Genomic DNA, 21,381 nt, shown 5'->3' on the forward strand with positions numbered 1-21,381 from the left:
AAACCATAATTCAGAAATAGAAGAAACTGCTTGTTAAAAATGAGTTATTTACTGTCTTTTTCTACACTCTGTCCAGCTCTGCTGGAAATGCTGAAAAAGAGTATTTAGGTGGATTTTCTCTAGAAAATGAAATGTAAATGGTGATTAGTTGAGTAGATTTTCAAATTATGAGGTTTTTGGTGTTTCAAAGTCAGGATTGCTGTCAGGGTTGGGGGGGTATTGAAATACAGGAATTATTTACTCCTGACAAACAAGGAATTCCTGCATTCTAAACCCAGTTTTCGTAACTACATTTTGTGGTCTCTAAATAACCCACTGTTTTGGCACTTGCTGAAAAAGGCTTTTTTGTTGTTTTTGCTTTTCCTGTAAAATCAGTTAATCCATGCATTTCTTTTAGATATTAGATATATTTGCAGAGAGATTTAGGTACTCGTTTTTTCCTTTAAAGTTAATAAAGTCTGGTGAGGTTGACATCTGGAATTATCATCATAGAACAGAAGTACAGCATCCCTACATAAATGTTTTATATATTCTGATATCTGTAATTTGTTTCTAATTATTTGATAATTAATAGAGAACCTCTAAATGTATTTTGTAAATAAAAATGATGTCATAATATTCACTGTTATTATAATGCTGTCTGGTGTTAAACCATTGCAATGAAAGGGAGAAAAATCACGTTTTCAGAATTTAATAGAAACTATTTGACCAGTGTGGGAAAAAATAATTTCCCAGCAAAGACTTAATCTTACTTGGACAAAGGATATCCTTGCAATGCAAAATGTGCACTTTTCTTCCAGTTATATTGTTTAGAAAGCAGAAATTATGTCTTGCTATCAAGTAGTAAATTGATATGTCAGTGTTTTCTTTTGTCCCTGAAACTCTTCTTTGAGCTGAGTCTTTCTGACACGATATTAACCGTGCTCAGAAAGTTGAAAATCTTTTATTCTGTGAAAGGAGTATGTACCAAATATCAGGGTGTGTTTTAGCTGGCTTTGCTCTCAAGGTATAATTTTATACTCAAAAGAAGTACTGTCAATTTTTTTCTCATCCATTTCATGCATTCCCTATGAATTTTAGCAGCAGCCCATTCTTTAGAAAACAAAACAAAATACAAATGCAGTTTTCTCTTGGTGCATTGAAGTAACAGGTAACTGTAGATTAGGAATACAGATGCATTTTACTGTCTGCAAGATGTAAATAAAATTGTGTTTATGCTAAATTGCCACTCAAGGTTTCCCATCTAACCAGAGTCCTTTGTGTGCAGCTCTGGCATGAGCCAGTGCATTGTCCTGCAGGGGTTACAGCTCGCGGTGGCTGCACTCCGACTGACAGCACCAAATGCGATATGTGGCCTCGGCCAACTTTATGTATCAGAGTGCTTTTTTCCTTCTGCTTTTTTCTCCCCCAAAAAATCATAAAACCACTTCAGCTTCTTTTCATATGTGTGATTTGGGTTGTTTCTCTCCTTCCTGTTTACAGACAAAACTTGCCAATGGCACTTCCAGTATGATTGTGCCCAAGCAAAGAAAACTGTCTGCAAGCTATGAGAAGGAGAAGGAACTCTGCGTCAAGTATTTTGAACAGTGGTCCGAGTCTGACCAGGTGGAGTTTGTGGAGCACCTCATCTCCCAGATGTGTCACTACCAGCACGGACATATAAACTCATACCTCAAACCCATGTTACAGCGGGACTTTATCACTGCACTGCCAGGTATTTCTGCAGGCAGAGGGAGCTTGCTCCGCCGTCTTGTCTTTCAGAAAACTATTCCACTCTGGCCTACCCTGCTGGAGAGGTCTCTTCTAGGGTCGGTTTGCAAAACAGATGACAGCTTTTGAATGAAAAGCTCTATAATGGTATGAAATGTAGTAATATTTTATTTTTTTATTCCTACTGTCTCTCAAGGCATGATTAAATACCACGATGGTTTGGCTGGGAGTAAATGATAGCTCATATATGTATCATAAGGATAGTCATCACAAGCCACAGGACAGGTAGTTGTACTTATAATGCCCACAACGATGCATGAATAATGAAAATTTTTAAAGTTTAAACTACTACTCTTTCTGGTTGCTCAGCTGAGGTTTTCCCTTTTCTTACTTAAATTTTTTTTGTCTGTCTCTCCTAGTAAAATACCTTCATGAAGCCGTCGCTTTGATTATGTGTTTATTGCTAATAGAGAATGGAGGACATAAGATCAAAGGATGGAAATGTTCTATTTTTTGCACCTCTGTAATGCTTTCCATTGAGAATATTATCCCAGCTGTTCTCAGATGTGTCATTGGATGTATCTCACAGAATGCACACATAAAGTAGTATACGTGCAGTTTTGTATTGGCCCTGTCTTATAGGTGGGAAAACTGATGAGGTAGTGGGAGATAAAATATATACAGCAATAGAGTTTCAGAACCAGACAGAAATTCCTGGCTCTTTGGTCTTTTTCTCAGACCATTAGATCGTACCTCTGTAGATAGATAGATAGATAGTTAATGGATTAGCATTCCCATGGCATAGGTCCTTAGTTTGAGATGGACCTGAGCAAGAAGTGCTACAGGTGTTGTCTCTAAATAGCTAGTTGAAGAGAGGAGTTTCTTGCCAAAAGCTTGTTCTGTGAATACCTTCGGAGAACCGCTGAACTCCGACAATTTGTTCAACCCAGTCATTTGATCATTCTTCAGAAGGGATTTCTCAGCATGAAATTTTAAGTTCTAGGGTTAAAAGATGGAAAAAAACATGTTTAACTGAATTTTACGAAGCATAAAGGCACTGCAAGAGTTTTGCTATGAAGTTAAATACATAGGACTCACTGGATTTTTAAGCTCATTGTGCCCAGTAATCAAATGGCTGTTATAGCATTAAAAAAAAAAATCTTATTTATGCTAAGTACCTGCTTTATGTTAGTTTTTAGTAGTCCAATGGCAATAATCTTGTGTACTTAGAGCGGCATTATAACTTGTGGAGCTGTTCTGTTTCAGCAAAACAGAGAATATTTTGAAAGTGCATTGGTTTCTCCACTTTTGAAGTGGAAGTATACATATAGTTACATACACAGTTTTTCCAGGTCTTTCTCCACAAAACTCCATCAAAGCAAGCCAATACATCTTGTTTGCACTTGCTTAATTCATCCTACAGGCCTTTTTCTGAAAATTTTGGGCAAATGTTATATTTTCAGAGGCATTCAAAATTTCCTAGCCATACCATATTTGTTAGTGGTATTTTCACAGTTTCCCAGGAAGCAGCTAATTTTACTATCTCAGAATGCAGAACAGATAGGAATCAGGCAGCTAATATGTGAGTATTTGAATAGTTGTGGGAACTTAAATAATGTATGTGCATCAATTTGCATATTTGCAAAGTGCTAATGTCCTAGTGAATATAGCTCTAAGGGAGAAAATTAATGGCAAGGCATTACACTGGCGCAGACTCTGCAGTCTGTGCAGGATGTCCTGAGTATAGGCAGGTTTCTAATGAGGGGAATGGGAAAGGGGAAGGTAAGAAACTGCCTAGGAAAGAATTAAGTCACATAATAAAAAAACTATTTAAGTATTTTTTAGCTTTCTGAAGTTCTCAAGTGTTCAGTATTCTGGTTTCATTTTTACTCCTTCATTCTCTCTCCTTCTCTCCCACTCGAGTAAATAAAGCAATAAAGCTACTTCAAAATCCTGAGGCATCTTATCTCTGTCCTCCTAGCACTGTCCCAAAGAATGACCAGAATTAAAGGTAGTTTTAGATCATGAGCACGTTTTACTAATACAGAGTAAAATTGGCTCAGATTATTTTCCCAGTACTTTGAACAGAATTAAGGTTGTTTGAAAAATACAGCTTAACTGTGTACTTAACAAACTTTGTTCTGTTTCTGAAAAATAAGGTCTCTGCTTAGCGTTTCCAAGCTGTTTAACATTTTTTATGAGGAAAGTCATTTTTATAAGGGTTTCATGTGTGAAATAACTGAAACATTCTTGTTGGTATGGAGGGCTGAAGGGCTAATCGTGTTTCACATCGATTTAGCAAAAACTTTTGTGAGCAGAGATTTCTCTTTTTTAAGGAAGCGATGCTTTGTTAGATATATGTCTCAGTGAGTTGTGCTGTTCCTAAGAAACAAAATAATAAAATTGAGTTTGCAGCCAGGCCAAAATAGCTCTGCCCATCCACTTATCATACATGTGAGGAGGAAAGGCCAAAACATTAGTATTCCTTCTCTGCGAAGGGTCTAGGGTCAATGGCAAAGGATGACTTACGGTCATGGAAGTAGTTACAACACTTCAGACTGGGAAAGCAAATACACCATTTCCACCCAGTGGAGAGAGCTCAGGGCTGCAGGTGTCAAGCTGGGGAAGCAGGGGGACACGATGTCCATGTCTGTCCTACCAAATTGCAGAATTCCTGCAAATTCCCGTTCACATTCACTAAAACATTGTATCTCTCTTTCCACGAATTGCTGTAGAGTCAATCTAAATTTACACACACTCTTCTTTTTCCTTTTTTAAAAGAATCTTATATAGTGGCTGTAAATATCTTTTCAGATTAAATACATAGTAAAGGCTGCTGATGCTTTTATTTTGCAGGTTGACATCTAATTTTGCATCTATAAAGATAAGAAATGTCAGACCTCTTTCTGCACTCTCTGTTTGTGCATGGTATCATTCACGTGCTTGTTCTACGTATGGATGGAAGCATAAAACGCTGGGCAGAATGTCTCACCCAAAATGTATTATAAATTTAGGATGTTTGAAAGGAGCGAGAGGAGGCATGCTGAATTTTCTCGTTTTCTTGCATTGGGAGAGAATTTTGAGATCTTTCAGTTAACAAAAACAAAGGTTGGGCCGTTTGTGTCTCATGAACTCTGATCCGAATCAGCTGATTGCACCCAATTTGGGTTTGCAGAAGTATGGACATGTGACTGTAAAAATGTACTTGCTGCTTTTTCTTTCCCTGTCACAAGCAGGGCCTGGGCTTGGAGGCTGTTGTTTTAAAAGCAAGAAAAGACATATTTAACTCTGTCCCAAATGTGAACCAGAGGGAAGATGCATGTAATACCAATCTGCCATGCTTCCTTTTTGGTTGGTCTGAACATTATGCCTGAGGGATGATGGGGTCTAAACTACAACTTCCACAAAGCCTCTGAAATTTGACCTGTGAAGTGAGATAATCTCTTGATGCTGTGTCTCACTTGTGAATTAAACAACCTCCAAGAGAAGCTGTATTTATGCAACATCTCATTTAAAAGGCATCTTATTTTCCTGAAGTCTTGATGGTGATTAAATTTGAGTGGGTAAGGGCACATTTTTACTGAATACATCCATCCAGTTAAGAAACGTAGCATAACCTTCCCTGGCCCCCAGCTACGCAGATGTTACATCGGGCTGCTTGGTGCTAACCAGGCAATTGCTTTACATTTCACTCCAGCCATGTTGAAACAAAGCCAGTCCTGGTATTCACACTGGAAAATATTTGCAAATTATACCATTTTGGTGCATATTTTTCCTCCACTCACTAAAATAAATGAAACTAGCAAACCTGCTTCACTTTCTCCTTACACAGCCTCTCCTTCCCTCTCGACTTCCCTGTGCATCTGCATATCTTTCCCTCCCCCATGTCTAAAGGTACCACTACCCTTCAGGGCACACATTGGGAATATATATTTTTTTCTTCATTACGTTTAAAAGCTACTGCTTTAGCAAAAACAGCTTTTGAGCCGTTGGAACATGAGAACAGCTGTAGCAGTGAGATGAGAAATGGTCCTAATATAGAGAGATTTTGGGGGCTGCGTCGCTGAGTTGGAAACGCCATCCATAGAATATCCCCCTAGTGCTAAAACCCATCGAAATAGATTGGAATGACTTCTTAGATTCTTTATTATTTTTAATGACTTGTTGTGTTATATCCAAAGGAAGTTGGAGAACGCTGTTCACTCCTGAACTTAGCTGCAAATGCTCTTCTGTGCATTTGGTCCAGCTCTGCGTGCAGAAGAGGAGATGGAAAGAGAGGGTATCTTTGTATTAGCAAGGGGAGTTGTTTTAAACTCCGTGTCTCCCCAGCAAATAATCTTTTTTTTTTTTTTTTTTCCCCCAGCTCGGGGATTGGATCATATTGCTGAGAACATTCTGTCATACCTGGATGCCACATCGTTGTGTGCTGCTGAGCTGGTGTGCAAGGAGTGGTACCGGGTGACGTCGGACGGCATGCTGTGGAAGAAGCTCATCGAGAGAATGGTCAGGACAGACTCCCTGTGGAGGGGGTTGTCAGAGAGGCGAGGATGGTGAGGAAACCTCTTTTGCGCCCATTCAGGACAGTAGGTGCTGTGTGTTTCAAACCATGTTTGAAGAGGGTTATTTAGCACCCTGAAACATCATGTTGGTTCCAAACCTGACAGTTGCTTAAATCAAAATTCGGGGGTTGGGGAGTTAGGACATCATTTGGCTATGCAGGCAATGTGGGGTTTTTTTCCTCACCTTCCTCATCTGATCATGCTCTTATCCCACTGTGACAAGTGAGATATACAGACTGAGATTTTTACACCCAGCTGTCATTCGGTTCAAATTAAGAAGCTGTGTACGCCCCAGGGGAACACTAAACTAGTCAGCAGTTCAGAGCAGAAGAGCTTTTTTAGGGGTGGTGGTGGGGCAGCATGTGCTATGAATTAGTTGTTTCCTGATAGGTCTGTTTGTTTTCCTCAGCAGATTTTCACTATTAGATATCTGTTTAATTTTCAAACTGGAAGCTGAGGGTAGGTACCACGGAGAATAGGGGACTTTAGAAATGCAGATAGATTAGTTAATAATCATCTGGAATAGCCTTACTACAATGTGGGTCTCACTCAAGTTTGAAGCTGCTCTGTTAACATTTCATTAGAACTTTCCCTCTCAGGGGTACGTCCTTTAATACATAATTTTCTTTTCCAAGGGTGTCCCTAGGATGTTGGCAGAAAGGAAGCTGGGTATGAATATTTCATAAACAAGATAAAAGTGACAGCTCAGGCATTTTAGTTGCTATTAAAAAGAAAAAGATACAGAGTTGCAAACAAAGACTCCTGTTTTATGGTTAATTTTGTTATACTGTTTGTCTCAGGAAGTAAAGGCGAGTAAATCAGGATTATGAAACATCCATTAAAAATAAATACTATTTTGATCTGCTTCCAATAGTGTAATATTTATAAAGACTGTAAAATAAACACGAGCATGGCAGTGGTAACTTTTGCATTCCTTTGCTTTCTTCTCTCCAGGACTTCTATCTTTGCTCTGTATTGTTGAGGTCACAGTAAGTCCGAAGAGGACCTTGAGAGGTTATTTACTCCCTCCTGTTTCCCAAAGGCACAGCCAGGTGTCTCTTAAGTCATCCCAGATGTTTGTCTAACTTGTTCTTAAAAACCTTCACTGATGGAGATTCCCCAGGCCTTACCTGGGCAAGGAATTCCACTGTTTCACTAACTTTAGTGTTAGAAAGATTTTCCTAAAATCTAGGCTGTCTTCCTAGCTACAGTTCAGCATGTTATATTCAGCCTACACAGACACACAGGACAGTTTCTTATTCTCCTTTTTGCAGTGATCTTTTCCATGTTGGAAGATGATCATGTTTCCTACGTTTTGGATGTGCTAACCAACCGTAATCCTATGTTGTCTTGTCCTCTTGTCATTCTTGGTTTTCTCTGTTTAGACCCTCCCCAATTACTCTACTCCATTCTTGGAGGATGGTGTAATCAGCTGGGTGTATTAGAGTTTGGTGGTGTGGGAAGCATTGCTTGGCATGCTGTGTGGAGGACACTCCATTTTATGCTTTCCAGTAGAACACGTGCTGTTTTTTTAACAGTTGTATAATACTGTTAGAAAATTAATTACCCTTTCTGTGGAAGCTCTACTTAGCCATTATTCCTCATCTTGCATGCTTATGTTGTTACTCAGTGGTGAACTTGGCAGTTGTTCTTACTGAATTAGGTTCTATTTATCGTTTGGTATTTCTCCATTTTGTCAGGAGCATTATGAGGTTAATCTTGTCCTCCAAAGTGCTTGTAGCTTCCAGCTTTTAGTATCATTGGCCAGGTAATAAATGCGCTCTCTGTTCCATTCTTTGTCATTAAAGAAAATGCTCAATAATGACACATCTAGGACAGACTCCATGCAAGATCCCAGTTGCCATTCTGATTGTCAGTGCACCGTCGGTAAACTGTGCTTTCCAGCCATTTGTGTGTCCACCCTTGAGCTCTTCCAAGATCATACTTCTCTTGCTAAGTCATGGGACTAGTCCGTGAGAAGAAACTGGGTCAGTTTGACATGGTGTATTCTGGATTGATCAGTGTTGCCTGTTGCTTTGTCACCTTGTCATCTTCTAGGCACTCATCTGATTGATTGTGTGCTCTGGAACTGCTAAGCTGTCAAAGTTGAGTTGGATGGGCCACCATTTCCGTGGTGGACCCTCTTCCCTTTTTTTAAAATGCAAGAGCTACATTTGTCTTTTTCCTGTTCTGTGGAAATTTACCTATTCTCTACATCTTCTCAGAGATCATAGCTGATAGTTCTCAAGTTGCTCCTTCCAGATTTTAGAAATAACAACAGAACTGACTACTAGTCATACAGATACATGACATTTCTAAAAAACAGTTGCAAAATCCTGCTTCTCATCTCAAAGGGCAGTCACACCTTGTTACTGCACCTCTTCTTCAGGTTTACACTGTGTCCTGGAGGTTGCTTTGACAGAACAGGAGCAAGTTGTGCCCTGTCTTTCAGATTGCCCTCTGATTAGCTCTAGAAGATACAACTGCAGGCGTGGTGGGGTGGTTAAGAGAGGCAGACAAGAAATATCCACTGTAATTACATCTCTCCATATAGAGCTTTACAGCGTGTAATCAATGCTAACGCTGTGCATGGCACAAAGAGGTGACTAACTGGACCGTTCAGAATGATAGATGACTGGTGTTACTTGCTTACAGCTCCTCACTTTGCACGTGGGCTGCCTGATTTCAGCATTTGCAGCTCGTGGTTTACAGCAGAAACACCCAGTTCCACAGCATGGTAGCCTTCACTGACAGCTTGTCAGGGAGCAGTAAGGGTTACACAGATTTAGAGAAATATAAAACAGAAGCCCAAAATCTGGGCAGGATTGTGTCCTTCTGAATACTTGATTGAATTGGCCAGTCATCAAAACCTGCAAACAATAGTTCCTTTTATCCCAGAGCCACAGCACAACGGCCACTGGGATGCCGTGGAAATTCCAAGCAATCCTTTAGCTGAACTGTAAACAACTGACTCTACATGCAGCAAGGCAGGGCTTATAGGTAGCAACAAGACCTTGTATTAGATCAGCTAGTAAAGTGGGAAACAATAGACAGGTTTTCAGGCACACAGGCTTGTGTACAGATTGTCATAGACCTACCCCAAGTCTTCCAGGATGTATTCTAGGTATTCTGTGTATCTCCAAAGCATTTTTCGTATCCCTGGGCCAATAATTTTAATTTTCTTGTATGTAGTTCCAGACTGGATCACAGTAAATAGGCAGCCATCTAGTTAGTGGGTTGCCTGCATCCACGTGTCCCTTCTTCACGTCTGTTTGTCCCCATATGAGTGGCTGCTGGTCACTGTATTTGAAGACTCAGATGATTGCTCTGTCCAAAGTGGAAAGCACCTTTCTCTCAAGTCGTACTTAAAGTAAATTATTTAAAGAATTACCAAAAGTTCTTTTCTTGAGCATTTGCTACTTTGTCTGTTCAGTCCTATAGTTTGCTACGACCTTATAATCTAAAAATTTCGGTTCGTTGTTGTGATTTCCCTGGTTCAAGTACCTCGGGGCAGCTAATGTACAGTCTCAAATGAGTGTCAAGGTATACTGTATGGAAAGGACAAGAAAGAAATGCGCAAGGAAGTATTGAACAATTAATTATGCCATAATGGAGCAAGGGAGGGAGAAGAGGAGAGCTGGCCCAGTGTAAACTCTGTGCCTCTGATGCCAGGATTACACTCGAAGGCATTTGTGCCTCTCTCCATTTTGTGAGGCATGTTGCCAGGCAGAACAGCAGTTAGTACGCCCATGGTGGGGTTTACTAGCTTCCACACCGTGTTTGGTGGCTTCTTAACTTCAGGATGAGGAATTAAAGTTTTTTACACAGCAGGTAGTGATTGCCGTTTACGGATTTTTTTTTGTAGCAAAAATCTAGCTTGGGATATGAGTATTCCAAATCAGTGTTGAAATGAGGGAGGCACCACAGATGAAGTGTTACTTACCAAAATATAGTAGTAGCAGTAAAATGTCCATGTACCAAAACTGATGCTGTTCCTGCTAATGCAGATAAAAGCTAACCTTGAATGCATAGTGAGTTGGAGGGTTCCTTGGCTTCTTTCATTTTCTTTGTACACTTTATTTTAAAGGTGACCTCTGGTATGGGTATGTGTATTGTGGGCATGAGCCATTCTCACCTCCTATTGAGTTGAATGGGCTCATGTCCATAAGAGATAATATATTTGCCTTCCCTGAGTGGCTAGGCAGAGATTTTTCGTGAGTATTTCAGTGTCAAAATGCAACACTGACATGTTGCAGGGCAAACAAACAAGGAACCACTCCATCTTACTGATTAAGTTAAGTTTGAATATGAATCTGTCTGTGCTTTTCAACAGTGGTTACCCATTTGTTAAATGCCAGGAGGACCTTTCTCCAAAATGCTGAAACGTGATTTGTGTTCAAATGGGAGTGTTCTTTGTCTTCCAGGGGACAATATCTATTTAAAAATAAACCTCCTGATGGGACTGCACCACCCAACTCCTTCTACAGAGCACTTTACCCCAAAATTATACAGGACATAGAGGTAAGACACAGCTTCCAGATGTGGTGGTGTTTGGCTGTATTTTTTTAAAATCTCCCTGATTTATTCATGATGCTGAAATTCTGAGAATATTTTGTCCTAATGGAATATTTCATTAATCTGATATGTCTGTGTTTGTCCAGAGTTTGTAGATCTGGGATAGTTATGTAAGGTCCCTTTAGACAGAGGATGAGTTGGATTGTTCAGTGAGCTGTTTGCAGATGGACTCTCTACACCTTGCGTGTCAGATGTCACAGCAGCACTGTACCATCTTGATTTTCTCTGTTCCACAGTACTTTGCTCCACCCAGCGCAGATGAGACCTGATAAGATGTTATGGGGAGATATCAGGAACTGAGACAGGGAGAAAGTGCATTCTTTCTGCAATCCTAAGACCCAGGGAAACAGGAAGCAACTGAGCATGGTTGCCTTGTATCTAAGATGTGTGAGCAAAATGCCATGTTCCGGTAGTTTCCCAGTGGCAAAAGCGGTGCTCAGGCACTGTTGTGACAAGTTTGTACAAGCACTTAGCTAGAGCTCAACTGAGGCTTTCTCTTCAGTTGTTTAGTTGTTGAGTCACAGGGGGTTAAAGGTTGGAGACAGAAAAAAGCTTTTAGGTCACTTCTCCCTCACCGTTCCAGATAACACAGACGAGTTTAGCCACGATATGTTTTCCAGGCTTTTATCTGTTTAATTGGTTTTATTACGTGTGCTACTTCTAGAAAGCAGTTATGTCATTGCATGGGCCTGATTGCAGGAAAAAGTGCAAAGAAAAGTATCTGCTGTCTTCTCAAACAAACAAAAAAGGGGAGATAGTTATGTGCTTTATTTTTACTTCTCTTTTGTCTCTTGTCTCTCCTCAAGACAATAGAGTCAAACTGGCGGTGTGGAAGGCACAGTTTACAGAGGATCCACTGCCGAAGCGAGACAAGCAAAGGGGTTTATTGTTTACAGTATGATGATCAGAAGATAGTAAGTGGCCTACGAGACAATACTATTAAGGTGAGAATGCTCCAAAATGACATACTAATGGCATGCAGTGTCTATGCCATAAATAATAGTGTCCTAATTTCAGTGACACCTACTCAATCTCTTGTTAGTAACCTAGCCTTCTACTTCCCCCACCTCACACCTGCACAGCATGTATGCCTCTCTTATCTGGCAAGAGAGACCCTGTTTTCTTACAATCAAACTTCACTAGCAGAGTTTTTGTCCATCAGTAATTACTGGCTATGTAATTACTGTGCCCTATACCCTGATGAGAAGGGTAAAACCAATGTTCATAGTAAAGCCAGTAATAGCAAAGATGATAATGTATTGCACCAAAGAGCCTGTAGAAGACTCTACAGATGCCACTAAAGATATTCTAACTGCACTATGGATGATGTGTTGTAGTAAAAAACAGACCAGTCAAACCAGTAAGTGCTGGAAGATGAAAACCTTACTGAGCTGTCTGGTTTTGAATGTTTGCGATCTTAGATCTGGGATAAGAATACATTGGAATGCAAGCGAATTCTCACCGGACATACGGGTTCTGTCCTGTGCCTCCAGTACGATGAACGGGTGATCATTACTGGATCTTCAGACTCAACAGTCAGGTGTGTGCTCATGATTTGGAGCTTTCTGTTTGCCTCTAAGATTTTCGCCTTGCAAGCTGCTGAAATGATCCTTTCTTAAATGTGTGCTGTTCAGTTGGTTCCGTGAAGTAGTTCAGTGTATTTGTTCAGGAGTGTACTGTCCTTGTTTATCAGATGTCCATGCAAATGGCTGTCAAGAAGAAATGAGAACCTAAGCAAAGGCCAGTCAAGGTCAGGATGACTTAGGAAGGCCATCTGGCATTTCACCAAGGTTTTGCATGTTTTGACACTCCCTGAGACTGTTTTAAATTCTCCCTGAGAATAACTTTTAAAAAGTTGGTTGAAGTTTTCAAAGCAAGTTTGAAGGTTTAGTCATCCATTGTCACTTCATAGTCAACAAAAGATGTATGACTAGATCTCCTGTGACTTTTAATTAAATTTCAGCATGATGTTTCTTTTCATTCAATCTTTCTAACCTTCCAGTCTCCAGCAAAAGGCTGGACACCTCAAGTCAGCACTTGTGGTGCATGTTGTGCAGAAGTGAAGTCCACTAGACGTATTACAGGATCCCAGAGAGTCTAAGACCTGCAGTGTAAATACAGGCACATTTGAGTTAGTGAATTGCAATATGAACTTGGATGTGAAGGAGCAAGTCTGTCTTCTCCATGTTGTTATATATTCTCTCCTTGTCAGAGTACAAACAATGCCCATGCAGTGAAGTTACAGACAACAAAAAGCTGTGTCAGTGGCCTTTTCTGAAGCTATTAGCATGCGTTCCTGTGGCTGCAAGCTCCTCATGGTTATCACTGTGCTTGCATGTAAACTACCACTGTTAAGCTAATAACCATTAAATTCAGTTCCTGACATGTGATGCATGCAGTCTTGTGGTGCTGCTAGATTTTGGGGTCCTATCGTTAGTAGGAATCCAGAATTTCGGCAACACCGCCTGCCTGGAGACGGTGTGGGAACTGCACTGTGCTAAACAGATTGCGAAAGGAGAGGCTGATTTCTGTAACAAGCACTATCATCTTCCATATTGGGCCAGGCAGGCCAAATTGCAGACTGGCTACTTGCCCAGAAATACTTTGTTTCCCACTGTAGCTATAAATGTTTGTGCAGACCCCAGAGGCATATAGGATGCTTCACTTTTATCCTTGGGTCTCCTCAGGAAGAGGGGCTTCATCCAATAGACAGTACAGATGGGCTCTTAATGCTTCTGAGATCTCAGGGATGCACTTGTCCAAAGAAGTCAGTAGGTCTCCAGCTCCTGTTCAGTTTGGCAACCCTGTCTGCAAACTGCTGGTATGTTAATGGCTCAGGTCTTTAGTCTGTGGGGTTTTCTCCTTTGCATTTTGTAAGTGGAATGTAGTTTTCTTTCTCATTTATAGTCCATAAGTTGATGCACTTCAGCCTTCGTAAGTTAGAAAATAAGACATTAGAAGTCTTTCTCACATCTTGCCTTTTCTTACTGTTCGCCTTATTGGCAGAGGAAAATTTTACCTTCTGCAATGTCTGATGTGCCTGATGATACAGCCATTTTCTGCTCTCACGTAGTCTATCTGGGATACAGGTGTGATAGTGCCAAAAGAAATCTCTTTATGAAGGGTAAAAGAAGTTTGCCAACAGAATAGCCCAAAAGAAACATTTTTAAAGCTTAAAATCTTAATTTTAAGTCCTGGAAGTTCTGTATGAAGACTTTGTCTAACTTTCATCTTAAATTATCTGTCGGCTGGAACAGTTGGTTCCAGTAACATTAAATTGATGTAAATGCTCTGTCTTAATTTGGGTATTCAGCACATTCCTGGAATGTAGCTGTGTACCAGATACACTGCAGGGTAAATGCAATGTGTGGTGCAACTTGTGGCACTTACTTATATTTGTTTGAAAAGCATTATCTTGTCTTGTACTTTTGTACAGATTATCCTTTGAGTTGATAGTCCTGTGAGAGACGTCAAAAATTAAACCTGTCGCTGAACTTGCTTCTCCACAGGTCATGATTAAGTACTTATTGACTGGAAATGGAGTGTGTGGTAGGCTGACACAACCAGGAAACACCAGTCTTTAAAGCCGTCAATCTCATACTTCAGCACTAAATTCCCTTAATTAAAGAATGCTTTTTTCCTGGCTGGGTTATTTTTATGGTGTTAACTGCATTGCAGGGTTTTTGGCTGCTGGACTGTCTCAATGTATGCATAATCAACAGGTTTATATAATACATCTTTTAATCAACTATTTAATAGATGTAGATATAACTTGTGGTGTTTGCTTCTCTAATATGGCTAGAGACCCAGTTACCTCTCCCAGTCCCTTTCTCGCTCTGCAGGAAATCCACTGTATGGTTTTTAAACTCTCTTCTCTCTGGTTTGAAATTTGAAACTGCAGGGTATGGGACGTGAATGCAGGCGAGATGCTGAATACGCTGATTCACCACTGTGAAGCAGTACTGCACCTCCGCTTCAATAACGGCATGATGGTGACGTGTTCCAAAGACCGTTCCATTGCTGTGTGGGACATGGCTTCACCAACAGACATCACCCTGAGGAGGGTGCTAGTAGGGCACCGAGCTGCCGTCAACGTAGTGGACTTTGATGACAAGTACATTGTATCAGCATCAGGTGACAGAACTATAAAGGTGAGGTGTTTCAGAGGCTTTTTATTTGCAGCACTGGGGTATTTAATAACCAAGAACAGTGACCAGGCAGGGAGGATGATCCTCGGCAGTTATTACACAGATCTTCCTTTAGAAGCAGTGTTCTTCCTGCTGCTCATTTCCACTCGTTCCTCCTCTGTTGAGCTTGCACAACTTGTTTACAGGGCTGTATGGCAAATCAGATCCAGGTACAGATGCAGTTGAAAAAGGACTCTTTTTTCTGTGTTCTTTTTCGACTTGACCACTTCCATAATCTGTTTTCAGCACCAGTCATTTGAATAGTTGTCAGAGGGCAGCATGGGGGCAAAAGTGAAGGTGAGTGGATAGGAGTCACTTAAGTGTTACTGCTATGATCCCAATCTGCAGCATTAAAACTGAGGAAAATCGAGATCCTGTGTAGACTAACCATAGCCCAAGAGTGCTAAAGCCTGATTTTGGAAGCTAATTCTCATACGGTGTGGAAAAAATCTTCTGTGTGCGGTGACCCAAGCTGCTAACAGTTGCAAACTATAGTCACAAGTCATCGGAGCGGTAATTTTCCCAGTCTTAATGATAGCATCTTCAATTAAGAGCATTCTGGATGCACCTATGTATCATACAGGTACCAGCTTTTGTTAGTCTCTTCTTAATGATCTTGTCTCTGTGTGGTTCCCTCCCCCCTTCCTGTCACAGGTATGGAACACTAGTACCTGCGAATTTGTGCGCACCTTAAATGGCCACAAACGAGGCATTGCATGTCTGCAGTACAGAGACAGGCTAGTAGTGAGCGGCTCTTCAGATAATACTATCAGGTGAGAGACACACTCCCCATTGCAGAGTTCTGTGCAAGCACGTTGTCTCTGATTCCCTGGGATGTGCAGAGGTTAGGCAACTGAAGTGCTCTGTACCCTTGTCGCCTTTGAAATATGCTTTCTTTGGTATAGAACATTGTGAACTACTGGAAAGAGATATTAGAAGCCTGTTTTACTGTGTTATCTTTCATCCTCTATATCTCAAGAGTCCCATACTAATCAACAAGTTGCATTGCTCTGACAATTCTGGTGTATGAAAGAGCTGGCAAGTACCACTTTCTATGATGTCCTCTTGTGATATTTTAATTGGGCTATGTGTCTAGTTAAAGGGGTCAGATTTGCAGCAAGAGGCATTTAATCCTCTGCAGAAATCCTCCTGGGCTCTCGCCAAACTCTTCTTGTGGTACTTGGCACCTGGTTAAGTTTGGAACAGCTGGTTTAGAGCATGAAGTTCAGTTTGCTGCCTTTTGCACTTCTCCAGCTGCCCTGATTGCAATCTGAGATTTAACTCCTTCTGGTATCATGAGACAGGATTTCTCCCTACATCCTGCAGCTGCTGGCAGAGGGATGTCCCACTAATCTCAGGGTGTACGGAGCAAGCTTGAGTAGTAGTATATGTGGCATAGGGAAATGTCTCTGTCATGCAAACAGGAGTAAGAGCAACCTCCCTTTTGTCTTTGTCATTGCTTTAAATAATTGTCTGCCTTCTGATAAAACTTGAAAGCTGGACAGTGTAAGCAGAAACCCTTCACTTTGCACGTCAGTAATAATTTCTCCTCAGTGAGAATGATTCATGCTACTGTTTGCCTGTGGACTTTGCTTGCAACACGCTGCCTCTCCCTGGTTTGCATTCTGTAGGAAAATGGTGGTTCTTTGGTTGACATCACTAGGTCATTGTGCCAGATTTTAGTCTAGGGCTGTCTGAGAGGATGACCAAGAGAGCTGGAACTTCTGTCTCTTAATCAGGGGAAAAAGTATTACAGGCATTGTGTAAGAGTAGCACCACTTACACATGGTGAGAACTCCTGCACTTCAAATCAAAAAAAATAACCCTCTGCAATTGTACTATGAAACTTGGTCTCAGAATTAGAGTAAGAAATAGTTAAATATTACAGCAGTTAGGGAAGGATCTAAAATATGACTTGCAATGCTAATAAAAGTAAATGTCAAGATAGTGATAACACTAAAGAGGAATACAGTTACTTTTAGGATTACATTGGACAAAATCCCTAGTTGACAGATAAATTGTGCTAGAATTTCAGGAATGTTGGCAGTGAATCTTAATGGAAGTCAAGTTTGGCAGCTGTGTGGGCAAGGCACAAGACTTACCTGATCACATTGTTTTCTCCCAGCCATTAGCAGAGGGCACAAGGCAGTGGAAGGGTGATTAAGAAAGGGCAGGTTACTAAGTCATCTCTGTGGGTGGCTTGGTGCTTTGTATGTTTGATTTTAATCCACTGTAAAATGCCAGATGTTGTGTGTTGCCCTTTAGTAGAGGCTGCCTCCTGGTACAGAATTTGACGTTCGTCATTCCTCAGTTGCAGGGAAACTTTTTGCAAAAGATGACTCTGTGATTTCTAGTTTTGCGACTGCAAACGTAAGGACATGTGAAGTAGCTGAGAAATCAGTATCTTTCTTCTGTAGGGAGACTCCATGTATAAAAATTATTTAGGTTTTGTTTTAGGCCAGAAATTTCACCAGTGTAAGAGGACACAGCTACACAGGCATCGCTATCATTGTGCCCATTTCCATCTGGCAGAAACTGGTCCATCAAGTTTAATCCAATCACTTCAGTATCTTAGCCTCTAGGGCCAAAGTTCTTAATTGCTGCAGACAAGCATGGTATAGAAAAAAAGGAAAAAAAAAAAGATAATTTAGAGCAAGAAAATAGAATCAGACTACATCATCTTGGGTTAATTTTTAAACGAGTGGTTGATTTGCATGTGTGTATTCAACCTCAGGTGTGTGCACACATGGGGATCTGATACTGGACTGTTTAGACAACAGCATTCTCTCTAGCAGATGGGGATTCAGGCTCACCTGCCTTCTGTACATCTTCCAGCTCTGCCAGGACTTCAAGTGAATTAAAGGCTGAGATAATTGCAGACCTCCTTGAACTTCCAGAAGTTCTCCCAAAGCTATAGGAAGGAAGAGTGGTAGTGTTTTTGACTGCATACACTTTGTAGTGATTTTTTTTTTATTTTTTTTTTTAGTTAGTTCTCAAGCCTTAAGAGCAGTTCTCTTACTATTTGGTCCTTTGACTATTTAAAGAAGTAGAAATTTGAGAAGGTTATCAAATCTGGGAGGTACCCTCGGCACCAATTCTGCTAGGAGATTCTGCTCTTACATAGCAGTTATCCCTTTTGTACATGAAGGCCCATTCCCCACATGGCTAGGGACATGATCATCTCTTCTAATCCCATTCAGGTTCAGGTGAAACCTCAAACTGGGACCTGAAAATACAGGCCTGAATAGTGTGATGCAGCCTCCCAGAGCTGCTGGCAATCTCAGGATTGATGGCAAGGAATGGAAACACATGGCATGAAAGTTCCTGGCACAAGATTGCTCTTCAAACCTTTCTGCACCAGTTCATTTCTGGCATTGTCCGCCCTGTTTACAGTCCTTGAGAGACTTAATGCTCTCTGACCAGCCAGAGTGCCTTTGGCTGACCTTTGCCATGGAGTTGCTTGCTCCGACCTTGACTGGTGTGCTGGTAGTCATGTGAAAACTATTGGGATCTTCACAGATTCCTGAAGGATCAACTTCACAGATCGAAGAATCACCTTGTGCTCCTCGTTGGCCTCAAACATGTGCATAGACAAATCCTTTCCCAGTTCTACAGTGACGAAAGAGTTCTGTTCATTCCTCTGTTGTCCAAAGTGAGAGCAGCTTGTTATGGCAGGACAGCTGCAATCATTAACCACCAACCTTGGGCACACATCCACTGGACCTGGATTATTCCCTGGGGGACCTCAGGAGTAAAATATGTGGGGACAATTTATCTCTTTCTTTGTCTGTCTCTCAGGGAAAAGTGACCTGACCCCTCAGCAGCTGTGCTGCTTCGCAATGTGTCACCCAGAGAAATTCCACGAACCACCCATATTTCTCACTACTGTGAAGTTCATGTCAGTCTGAACACTAATTGAATGAGCATTTAAGAACATTTGTGACTGCTTTCTTTCAGCTGTGTGTCAGGGAGACGCAGCAGATACTGCTATTAAAAGATTCCTGTGATGAACAGAGCATGTCTCAGGCAGAGGTGGAACACCTCTAGACAATACCTGTCAAAGAATTTCAGTTCTTGTAGGCAAATAATCTTTCTTTATCCATGGTAATTGTGAGTCATGACAAAGAGCTGACAAAAGTATGGAAAGCAAATACACTTACTTCACAAGTCTTTCAAGCGTTTCTTGAGTATTTTTCAAGGTAGTGTGTAAGTGTAAAAATGCATGTATTTTAATTTATTCTCCATGCTAAAAATCCTTCACAAAGCCCAAAACTCTGGGATATTTACAGTTGAGAGAATAACGCATTGCTGGGTATCTTACTGAGATACCGTGTACTGGTTTTGGTGCCAGAACTTTTTTTAAAATATTGGATTATTAGAAACAGTTAGCAGAGAGCCACAGGAATTATTTGAGAGCAAGAAGAAAATGCATTACAAAATAATAAACATAGAGTGCCCATTTTAGCTTATGCATAAGGTGCCTAGATTACAGAGTAAACACACCTTCAGTGGGAGAAATGACAAATAAAAAGGGCTTGTTAATTCTTGTATCTTTCTCCACTGTACTGATGTCTTAGTTTGTCTGATGGTAGTCTCCAAATCAGAATTAGGCATGTAGTAGGGGTACAGAAAGGGGCGCATGCCCAGTGAAGGTGATCTTACCAGTTGGAACAAGCTGCCAAGGGAATTGGCAAGTCTCCCTCTCTTAACGTCTTAAAATCAAGGTGGGATACTTTTATGAAAAATCAACTTCAGTAAAATAAAGTTATGAGGCTCACTGTGATGAAGATAACTGGGAGATATCCTGTATTACTAGAGCAGTGGATACTAGACACAACTGGTCTTAAAATTTGTGGATCTCTGACTCATTTCCCATGTGATACTGTAACATAACAGGGTCATGTTGAAAAGCTTGCATCCGCTTAACAGCAGGAAAAGGACTGATGAATATAGTTTGTTTCTTCTTTGTTGTTTCATCATAATCTTTATTTCCAAGTTTCCATTAACTACAAGCAAAGACCAAATGTTTCATTGCAATGATCAGATATTAAAAAATTCTTAGTGCTTCTTCCTACTCTCTTCCAGGCTGTGGGATATCGAGTGTGGGGCATGTTTACGAGTACTGGAAGGCCATGAAGAGTTGGTGAGATGCATACGCTTTGATAACAAGAGGATAGTCAGTGGGGCATATGATGGGTGAGGCTGTCGGTGCAGTCAATACCTTGTATCAATACCTTGTATCTTCCTGTCTGTCTCAGTGTCTCACATCCCACTTTGCTGTATCTTCATTATAAATATTAGACTCCTTGTCCTTCATACCAAGAGGACCTTTTCACGGCCAGTAAATCAGGACGATGCTACAAAGGATACCTTTTTTTCATCTTTTGAAATAAGTCAGTGTGATTTGATGTGTGTGGTCCAGTTCTTTTAGCTTGTAAGAAGATCTGACTGACTCAACCTGAAACCTCTTCTAGCTGAACCACTGGTAAAAACAATCTTTCCCATCTGTGGTTATGTCTTCTGGACCATTTGCCATTACAGACTAGGTGTCTGCGCTCCCACATGTTTCTGTTAGTTATTACCACCTGCTTTTTAGGTGGTTTACTTTGTTGACAGCATATTTTTTTCTCCCATTAAGCTCTATAAGCTTTACAAAGGGGAAGTGCAAGAACCAGGTCTCAAGAGCAGAAGGATTGCTGTAATTTTCCTTGAACTGGTGTATTAGCTAAGCTGTACTAACAGGTTGGGGTTTTTTTCTGTGAGCACTTGCTCTTTCATCTTTAACAGAGCCGTGGTGTTTGTCTATTTTTTTTCACTACTAGCAAAATCAAAGTATGGGATCTCGTGGCTGCTTTGGACCCTCGTGCTCCAGCAGGAACCCTCTGCTTGCGAACCCTTGTGGTAAGAGCTTTTGGTAGGGGTGGTGGAGGGGGTAGAAAAGTGTGCTTGATCAGGGCTATCTTGAGCCATGAAAACTCAAGTCAGCTTAGCCCCATTCTGCAGGATCTAGAAGTAATTTCTAGGGGTCTGGCTTCTTTGGGTGTCCAACTGGTTTGTTTTTTTAATGTTGCAAGCTATAAAGCATTAAAAATTAGAACCTGTGGAGGTTTCATTCACTTTTTAATGGTTTTGTTCTGTGATTTGGAGTTAACAACCCATTTTTGAGACGTGTCCTTCTTGGAATCCATGTGTCAGTGGGTTTACTTCAACCTGTGTGTACCTAATGATGTAGAAGTACATTGTCAGAATTATTGACATGGAAAGAAAAGTAGTACATTCCAAATTTGAGCAAACAAGAACAAAAGCAACCTTGGGACTGCTTTTAACTGGCTTCTGGGTGTTTAGGGAAA

The 21,381-nt window shown here is 40.8% G+C and overlaps 1 protein-coding gene across 1 annotated transcript in view; it reads left to right on the forward strand.

Annotated features, from left to right (window-relative positions):
- BTRC (beta-transducin repeat containing E3 ubiquitin protein ligase) overlaps positions 1-21,381 on the forward strand; it is a 100,427-nt gene that overhangs the window by 74,434 nt on the left and 4,612 nt on the right. Inside the window, exons 4-12 of the mRNA XM_009323237.1 lie at positions 1,483-1,714; positions 6,074-6,260; positions 10,694-10,790; positions 11,651-11,788; positions 12,266-12,384; positions 14,746-14,995; positions 15,686-15,804; positions 20,117-20,227; positions 20,854-20,932. Of these exons, the coding sequence (XP_009321512.1) occupies positions 1,483-1,714; positions 6,074-6,260; positions 10,694-10,790; positions 11,651-11,788; positions 12,266-12,384; positions 14,746-14,995; positions 15,686-15,804; positions 20,117-20,227; positions 20,854-20,932 (1,332 nt within the window). The remainder of the gene's footprint in view (positions 1-1,482; positions 1,715-6,073; positions 6,261-10,693; positions 10,791-11,650; positions 11,789-12,265; positions 12,385-14,745; positions 14,996-15,685; positions 15,805-20,116; positions 20,228-20,853; positions 20,933-21,381) is intronic.

This window comes from Pygoscelis adeliae, unplaced genomic scaffold (genome assembly GCF_000699105.1).
Source record: "Pygoscelis adeliae isolate BGI_AS28 unplaced genomic scaffold, ASM69910v1 Scaffold294, whole genome shotgun sequence".
NCBI lineage: Eukaryota > Metazoa > Chordata > Aves > Sphenisciformes > Spheniscidae > Pygoscelis > Pygoscelis adeliae.